This window comes from Parasteatoda tepidariorum, chromosome 5, assembly GCF_043381705.1.
Source record: "Parasteatoda tepidariorum isolate YZ-2023 chromosome 5, CAS_Ptep_4.0, whole genome shotgun sequence".
Taxonomy (NCBI): Eukaryota; Metazoa; Arthropoda; class Arachnida; order Araneae; family Theridiidae; genus Parasteatoda; species Parasteatoda tepidariorum.
The window spans coordinates 88689697-88699330 of NC_092208.1; the positions used below are offsets into that span (position 1 = coordinate 88689697).

The following is a 9634-nucleotide window of genomic DNA, read 5'->3' on the forward strand; positions in this document are numbered from 1 at the left end:
ATTGTATTTCTGCGACCCATCTTATTTTTAATTCCACGCTTTTTCATTAAAAACGTTTTATCTACTTATACAATATTATCTTTGAAAAGGCAATAAGAAATAAACTCTATCATTTTGAAATTTAAAGGCATTCAATAACATTCGGTATTGAATGACGTGATTTGATAGAAGTATCGCCCATTAAGATAACAAATCATTTCGGTTTTGGCGGAACTTTTCTCTTCCACTTAGTCCGAAATACGTATCGAGTAATGACGTAGTACATCATCCATCACTGGATTCATTACATCACGCGACAGCTTTAAAATCGCTATCAGTTTGCTGACATCATTAGAATATTATAAATGGCACTCACTTTTCAAAATGGCAGTTTTCTCAGAAAGTGCCTCGAGCATAAAACATATAAACAGTTTAGGGCTCAAAGCAAAGCAAATTTATAACTAGCGAATGAACTTTCATTTTGATCAATAAAAACAGATTTTTGTAAATTGTTAGGTTCTTGAATAGAATTCGAAATTTGAAATTGAATTGAATCGTGACTTCGTCTAGTTTTAAGATCGGACTCTTTCCCTTCCAAACTTAAAATTCATTTGTACAAAATTAAAAATTCATTTTACACAATTTACACTTGGTTTAATGAAAGCATTTTTGACGAAGCAGCTTACGTGTATTTTATGAGCATTTGAAATGTATTTATCATCAAAGATAAAAAGGAGGAGTACCAAATTTATACTCGATGAAATCTGAACAACATAATCGTAATTAACATCATACAAGATTCCAGCCGTTAAAGATAGATGAAAAAGTTTTAAAAAAAAGCGGAAGGAAACAAATTTTTGCAATAGTATATGTGCTACTGTGAATGACCGAAATGGGTTGTTGTTGACTTTCACCGGTGAATGTTGATAATCACATAATAGCTTTGGTAAATGTCTGAAATATATACTATGTCTAGTCTGAAATATATACTATACTATGTAAAATCAATTGGTAAATCAACAACTGACGCAATACAGTACGTTTATTTATGTTGCCCTAGAGATGCAAAATGGGCTATTGGCGTCGGTCTGAAAAACATTCCTGAGGATGATCTGGAGACTACATACGTACGTCACATCCCGTTTTACAGGGAAGACGCATTCACACACCATCCATCCTCAGATCGTAATTTTGACCTAAACCAGAGCACGATCAATCTCCGGGTTCAATACCCCCAGCGGTATTAATTTGTTATTGGAACTTGGAGAACTTTGTGACCCTGATAGATTTAGGGAGCACCAGTCACCATTTTGTACACGGGGGTTCTTCTACCAGCGGGGATCGAATTCACGACCTCTCGGACGTGGTCCCACTGCCCTACCAGCCAGGCTATCTGAGATACGCAATACAGAGTGAGAACATTGAAAGTAATTCAAATCGGTCTTAATAGAACAGAAATGATAGAACTTGAATCTTAAGAAATTCTGTAATATAATTGACATATACTGTGTGGCCAATTAACTATGGTTAACTTATAGTTTCGTGAAAATAAGTTGTTGCGACAAAATATTGCCGCTAGAGAATTACTATTTAAAAACTGCGTTCTAACAGCTCTCCGAATTTCATGTTCAATAACCCAAAATATTGTGTGAAATCAAGTCGAGCATTCATATACATTTCAAAAATTGTAGTTACCTATATCACAACAGCAATAAATGCAAATGCTTTACACCAAACTCGCATACATTCACACCATTTGAGAATATTTTCGCTTCTAAAAACATCAATTTTAGGGTATTTAGTGTATCATCTGTAGATTGTTTACAATCGAGTACGAAATATCGTGAGTTTGTTGTTGTTTTGCACGTTGGTATTCATCTGCAGAAACGAAAATTCACCGTTGCATAATGCTTGTATGTTTTTAGTTGTGTAAAAAGGATATTATTTTAGTTTTTAAAAATCTACCCTTTTCTAATAATTCCTGTTAACTTAAGCCTAATTCGAATTCATCTTAACATTCTCTCTGCACTGCGCTTAAGTTTGGTTAGCAAGAAAATTTATTTAACGTGGATATAAATCCTAAATGAATTGTTCATATTTCAAATTTTGTAGTAAAAATAACTTTACGTACACTTTGTGTCATATCTCAATGTACTTTTAAATTTTAGTGTTATTAAACATCAAAAATGGTGGGCAGCTACTTTTCTACCAAGGATAAGATAGTGAACAAGAACATCCCTTGTATTTCTTTTCACCAAACACCAAGGAATTATCAGTGGTGCTCCATTACACGCCTCTAAAAGTAGTTGCCTTTATTTTTGGGTTAAAATACACTACAATTTTATTACAGTGTACGAAACAAGGAAAAAGTGTATGAAACTTTACTTTCTTCGAGTATTAGGTTTAACTACATAGTAATTTTTTATATAATGAACACGGAAATGCTTTAAAAATCACAACTGTTCAAATGAAATAATTTATTTTAGTAATGTAGTTAAACAGCTGATTTTCGTACAGTGTTTAAGGTTATATCATAGTTCAACTCATTAACTTGTAATTTTGAACTCAGCCCAGAAGACTTGAGAACTCTCGTATCAAATATTGGAATAAACTTGTCTTGACCAAGTTCGTTTTGAGAGAAACTGGCATATATTTGCATTACATAAACATGACAACCTCCCATGGTTAGCCCGACAGCATGGAGACTATAATCCTTGATCTGAGGATATCTTTTGTCAGCACTGTGGTTGGTGATAGAAGTACGAGAAGTGAACAGTTATCACCGGGATCACTCCTCGTGTTTGACCGCTTTATTCACTGAACTAACTCTGCTTTCTAAAGAAATATTGTTAGAAATGTTTGCTTCTACTTAAGACTATATCTAATTCCAACGATATTTTTATAAAGTTATCCTTACTGCATCATTTGTTTTGCTTTGAAGAAATAAGGAAACATTTTGGATTTTTTAAAGTCCTTCTAGGATTTAAAAGGTGTTCCACTTTCTCAACATTTTTAGAATGAATTTAAAAACTTTATCTTCATTAAGAGACATTTCCAAATATTTAAAAAAGGAGAAAAAATAAAAACTCTAACGAAATCTGGCAAATCACTGATGAAGATGTTAAAATCAGTTTGGTTGCCTAATGAAGCTTGAAGATGTTTCTAATAATCGCAATTTAAGTCTCCGTGTGTTTTCTCCAGCTTGAATTAACATAGTTTTAACATTTCTGATGTTAAAATACACTAAAATTTTTAACCGTGTAATGGTAGATGGATAAAAAAGAAAAAGAAAATCATTATCTGATTTATTTTGGGCCCTTTATTTCGAATGCACGGTAACCTTAATTAAGTCCTATAATGATGATGTTCTACCCTAGTGCCGTGGGACACTTTCATTAAGATAATGGGTCTTTGGGATTGTTAAAGATTGGTTTTTATATTTTCCCAGCATCTTCAGATGATCTAAACCCTCTTGAGCATTTGTGGAATGCAACTGAAAAAGCCTTTTGACAACTAGATTCAGAACTACTTTCATACTACAACAAAATTATACCCAAACTCTCAGTTATAGTTCATATTAAAAATAACGCCTGTATTAAAGGAAGCGATGAAATGATGCTGTCATAATACATTGTTATGTAAAAGTATCTTATGAGAAAGCAATTATCTTTATTACACCGACTAAAAACATATAACAGTTGACTTTAATTTTGGAGGAACACATTTGCGTTTCAATTAAAATGCAAATGCTACCTTTAGAGTGCATATTTTGGGCCATGTCAGACACCCCGTGTAGTAAATGGTGACTGGTGCACGTTAAATCTGTCGGGTCACAAAGTTATCCACGTTCCCATAACAAATCATACCTGTGGGTACTGATTTGGGGATGAATCGTTCTCTGGTTATGATCAAAAAGTGGATCTGTGGTTGAATGAATGGATGTATGAATGGTCTGCGATGTATAAACGGGCTGTGACGTATGTGCGTTTCAGAAGTCGTATTCTTGACCATAAATTGCGCCCCTGAAAATCATGAAACACATCCACTGCCATAAATTCGCTTGGCTTCACCAAGAAGGCCTTCTAGTATCGGCAAATGCAGGCCTGCCAACTACTACACTTTTTGAAAAATATTTCATACAGTGACATACATTTAAAAACTAAAGCTTTCAAGATTTTTGATAATTTTGCCAACATTTTACGAAAGATCTGAAACAATGTGGCGCTGCATATGAACTTTTAAATCATTTATATGTAGTGGTGAGGAAAATAAGTTTAAATAAATAAAATATAATATATTAGAGCATAAATATAGCTACCACTAGAATAAATATTTACAAAAAGGGTAGAAAGTTGGCAACCCTGCAAGTGGCTAAAGAAGCAAAAACAGCAATAAAATATGTATATGAACTCTGAATGCGTTGTTCAATTGAAATATAGTATTCATTGACATGTCTTTTGGAGTTTTTCAACGATAGATTTGGAGAAGTATTGCAGTACTGTTGAATAGCCTCAGTAAAACTTTCTGTACCGAACTTTTAAAAAGGTTGCACTTTAAACAGGCCGACATAAAACAATTTTCTTCGTAAAATGTAATTTCCATCTAAATGTAGTTTTTAAGCAGAATTTAAAAATTTCGCTTAAACTTTATTTTTTAAGGCATTTTTTTCATCTAGGCAGGCATGCTAATTTAGCAAAAAACAACGTTGTTTAAACATCTCAAGCAAAAAAATCCGTCAAAAAAACTTTCTGTTCAAAATTTTCAAAACAATGTTATATTTTGATAGCGTGTTAATCAGTTAAGGTCCATAAGACAATTGACTATCAGAAAATCAACGCATCATCCTTTTTAATGTATTTTTTATAATGTTCTTACATTTGTTTCGTTTCATTTTATTGCATTTTATTTATTTTACGTGCTTAAAAATATTCTATTAATGGCATATTTCAAAAAATGAGTTATGTTTTTTTAAACCAGCGAAAAACATGGAAATAAAGCTTACATTCTAAACAAAATATATATATGGAATTTTATAAATCAACTATAAAATATAGCTAAGAATATTTATAATTTTCTGTTTAAACAGTTAATTATTAGTCAATTCTTCTTTTGTATTTTCAAACTCTATAATTCGAAGTAATTTTGTGCTATTTATATTTGCTTTTTTCTTTCTTTATTTATTTTTTGTCCTTAAAAATATATTGAATATATTCTTTATAAATATCAAAAAATAAAGTTAATAATAAAGTTTATTATTCCTAAAATTAATAGTGTTGATAACATTTTAAGCATCTTGATGGAAAATAATGGAAAAGTGTAAGCTTATTCAGTTTATTGATTCTGTTAAGGTAAACTGAGAATAAGTGAAATGTAGTGACGTTGAATAATTCAAACATCACTAAATGCAAAACAACTCACTGGAAAATAGGAATCCGTTAGAAATGTTAACGCACGATCACTTCTTGTGATGGATGCAGGCACTTAACGTGGATACTAAAGTGACTAATTACTCCTTAAACAGTACTCTGTAGTCTGTAGTAATAAATATTTAGCAACGCTTATGGTACATGATAAATTGCTGTTAAAACATATATATTCGAAACCGCTGTCATACTCAGAATCAAACTTAATAGTTTATGTTATAGTATACACATGCTATCGTCAATTTCCGAAATCAGGAGAATGCTGACTTTTGCAAGTGTATGTCAAAAATCACATAGTCACTCTGGTAAATGTCCGAAATATTTGCTATATCCGATTTTATATTAGTTTATTCGTTGATATTATTAAATTTATTCGATATTTTAATATCTGCTGAGGATAGATTAGGAGAAATATCAGTGTTTGGAGTACCGGTTAAATGCATACCGGGCACTTAACTTTTTTAAAAAAAACATCAGGGTAGGGCATACCGGGCAAATTTAAACCAGGCAGTGGCACTGAACTTGAAAAAAACATTGACGTAGGGCATACCGGACAAATGTATGCCCTACATCAATGTTTTTTTTAAGGTGGATAGTAGCACTTAACTAGACCTAGTATATATTTCGAACATTTACTGAAGCGAGTATGTGATTGTCAACATTCACCGGTGGGAAGTCAACAACCACCCATTTCTGTCACTTTCAGAAACATGCATACTGTTAAATTTGACAATCAAAACTTGCTTTTTCTTCAATTAAAATTTAGTTACATGTATGTTAGACAAAATTCATGCATAGACAGGCATTCAGACAAAATTCATGCTTTTTTAGACAAAATTCATGCATAGAATTTTATTTCAATTATGCATAGTAACTATTCAGAGTTCTAATTTGTGTTTATCCAGGGTACAAAGTAAATCTGAGTACACTTCAATAACTTTTTTACGGCAAAAGTTTCATTGGGAACATGATGTCAAAACCTTGTGTTATCAAACAGAACACATCGATGTAATTGACGACGTCGAAAAAACGTCAACTACCAAAAGTGAAAAAATAAAATAAAATTATATCAACTACAATCATTAAGAGGTAGGGAAAATATAGCAATTATCATCATTAAGAAGGAGACAAATTCTTTTATCAACTATCATTATACCATCGTTAAGAAGTAGGCAAAAACTTATACCAACTACCATCGTTAGTGAATACGTTATATCGACGTAAATATTATATCAACTACTATCGTTAAGAAGTAGGAAAACTATTTTATCACTTATCAACTTTAAGAATTAGGCGAAATATTGTATCAACTGCAAACGTTAAGAGTAGGCGAATTATTATATCAACTACCATAGTTAAACAGTAGACGAAGTATTGTATCAACTTCATTCGTTAAGAGTAAGCGAATTATTATATCAACAATCATCTTTGAGAAATAGGTGAATTCTTATATTAATTCTTAATAATTTATTGTTAATAATTGTTATATTATTGATTGTATCGTAACCTAATTTATATTTTAATTTAACTTATTAAATTTAAGCTTTATTTTTATTCAATCGTTTACTTAATTGCCTTTCCCTTATACTTAAAGTAGAAAATTAAAGTAAAGATCCTATCCTGTTTTTGGAACATCTTTAGGTGGACGATCTTTATGTTTCCGATCAAATTGTTAGAAAAGTCCTAATTAAGTGATTGAGGATAATTGTTTGACCAGCGGGGTTTAATGTGATTGTGTTCTTAAGCTCTCCTTAATGTTTCAGGAAGTGTTTAAGACATTTTAGTTTTTATTTGAATTTTACTCTTAATCTAAGATGTTTTGTGGGACTTTTTAGGGGAGCGTGGTTTTGAAGGGCAGTAAAAAAAGGATTCCTGGGTTGTGAAAAGGAAAATTGGGGAAAAAATTAAGGATAGTGAAAACAAAATGAAGGATAGGTGAAATGTGAAAGCAGAAAAGGCTGTAAAAGGAAAATATAGTAAATAAATATTGATAAATAAAAAAGAGAATTGAGTGCATATATATATTGAAGAATTATAATTCGATTGGTGTTAGAGTACTTTTAACTTCCCTTCATTTTGATTGGTTAAAAATTTAAACGAATGTGTATGTAAATTTATAAATTTGTGAAGTCTAATTTTGTGTTTAGTCTTTTACTTTAAGCACAAGGAGCTACAGTATCCTGAATTCTTTATCTAAACTCTTGTGTATCCTCCATTCTAGATTTCTAAAAGCAAGAAGGATCTACAAGTTTTATTACGCAGTGGAATCACGAACAGCTTATCCCAACCTGTGGAGAGTTGCCAACCTCATCCACGTCCTGCTTCTGTTGGCTCATTGGTTCGGATGCTTCTACTACATGTTGTCTGAGCTGGAAGGTTTCAAGGGTAGCTGGGCTTATAAGCATCCAGACTATCCCGAAAATGAGCACTCGCCGCTGGTTAGGAAGTATCTAGGATCTGTTTACTGGTCCACTCTTACGCTCACAACGATTGGTGATCTGGCAACTCCAGCCACGAATTTGCAGTGAGTTTTTCTCTACACTATCTTTAATTGATTATATTATGCAATTATATATATATATANGAATGGAATAACGGCTATTAAATGAGATTTTTAGGAATTCATTTAAAACTCAATGATACGTAGAATTTGTTTGAAATCGTCCTGGGATAAACACTCAAAGTATATCATTAAACAAGTTAAATATATATATATATATATATATATATATATATATCAGGGTTACATACCTCATATCTTGGTTTGTATTTAGCTCAAATAAGCAAGTCGTGAACCAATTAGTTACTCATAAGTTTTATTTCAGGGTAGGCTGGTGACTATAACAGTTCGCACCCATTCTCCACACTGGTGGGGAGTGGACAACACTCTCAGACGATTCCGTCACAGCTTATCAGATCCACAGCATACTTGAGAAAGTCAGGCAAAAACTATTGTTCCTGCATTAAGAACTAACACAAAAGGAGGTAAAAAGGCTCAGTCGTGCATACCTTGTAACTCTACGCATCATCGATAATCATTTAAGGCTTCCTAATCCTTTGAAATATAAATCTAATTATAGTTCATTGGTATGTTTTCAGCCTTGAAGTCCCAAAATTGAATATATCTACACCTATTCTTTACCAAAGACATTTTATGAAAATGAAGGAGTTTTAATGCTTTTATTAATACAAAGGAATTTTTTATAATTTTTGTATTATAAAAAAAAATTTGGTAAGTCAAAATGAAAAAAATTCGTATACTTTAAATTTTTAAAATTTAGATTGGTACGACTGTCTTTTTCCCTACTACAAATAACATTTTTTTCAATTATGTGCAAAAAAAACAATTATTTGCAATTACAAAAATAACAACATGATAATGCAATTTACCTGTTTAGTCAACTAAACCGAAAGAAAAATGAAACATATTTATATAACTATTCCACTAAAATTTTCAAAAATTTTTTCACAAATATATACACAATATTTATGCCAACGAACTGGACAACAAGTGTCATTTAATCAGAATTTAAGATTCTGTGTGGTTAAGTTAAAAATATACACAATTTTTATGTGAACGAACTGGACAACAAGTGTCATTTAATAAGAATTTAAGATTTTGTGTGGTTAAAGGGGATATTTACCTGATGAAAATCTGTATTCCCCCTTGAAATGAAGGAAAACAGAATTTCATGAAGCACATTGATATTGAGAGTTCCAGATTGGACAATACAAAAATAGTTTACAATATTTTTCTCACCTTGTTGAGCGAAAAAAAAATTCGACTTTCTTCGCCCTCACATCCAAATGATGCTGAGGTAAACATCTCCACACGCGATTCGGATCTCCCTAAAATATAAGGTTTACTTCTTCCATTGAAGAAAGTAAAAAAGATATTTCCTTCCTTTTGGACACTATTCATGATTGAATTTCAACATTTGTGGGCTGTGATATTTCCTAAGCTTTGATACATGTACTATTTCAAAATTTTGTTTACTTAAATTATTTTTTCTATTTATTTTGTAACTAGCTTCTAAAATTTTTTGAAGAATTTTATACGGTCCACTAAAAGGAGGTGATAACTTCCTCGTATTAGGATAAGTAAATTCTTCTAAAACATAAATAATTTATCAGTTTTAAAGTCTATATCTAAAAATCTAGCATCATAATAAATTTTGTTTCTTTCCTGATATTTTTTAGTTTTTTTTATCTTCCTCCGTATTATATATATA

The 9634-nt window shown here is 31.4% G+C and overlaps 1 protein-coding gene across 1 annotated transcript in view; it reads left to right on the top strand.

The window, feature by feature from the left end:
- LOC107445401 (uncharacterized) overlaps nt 1–9634 on the top strand; it is a 211537-nt gene that overhangs the window by 99907 nt on the left and 101996 nt on the right. Inside the window, exon 4 of the mRNA XM_043039647.2 lies at nt 7624–7926. Within this exon, the coding sequence (XP_042895581.2) occupies nt 7624–7926 (303 nt within the window). The remainder of the gene's footprint in view (nt 1–7623; nt 7927–9634) is intronic.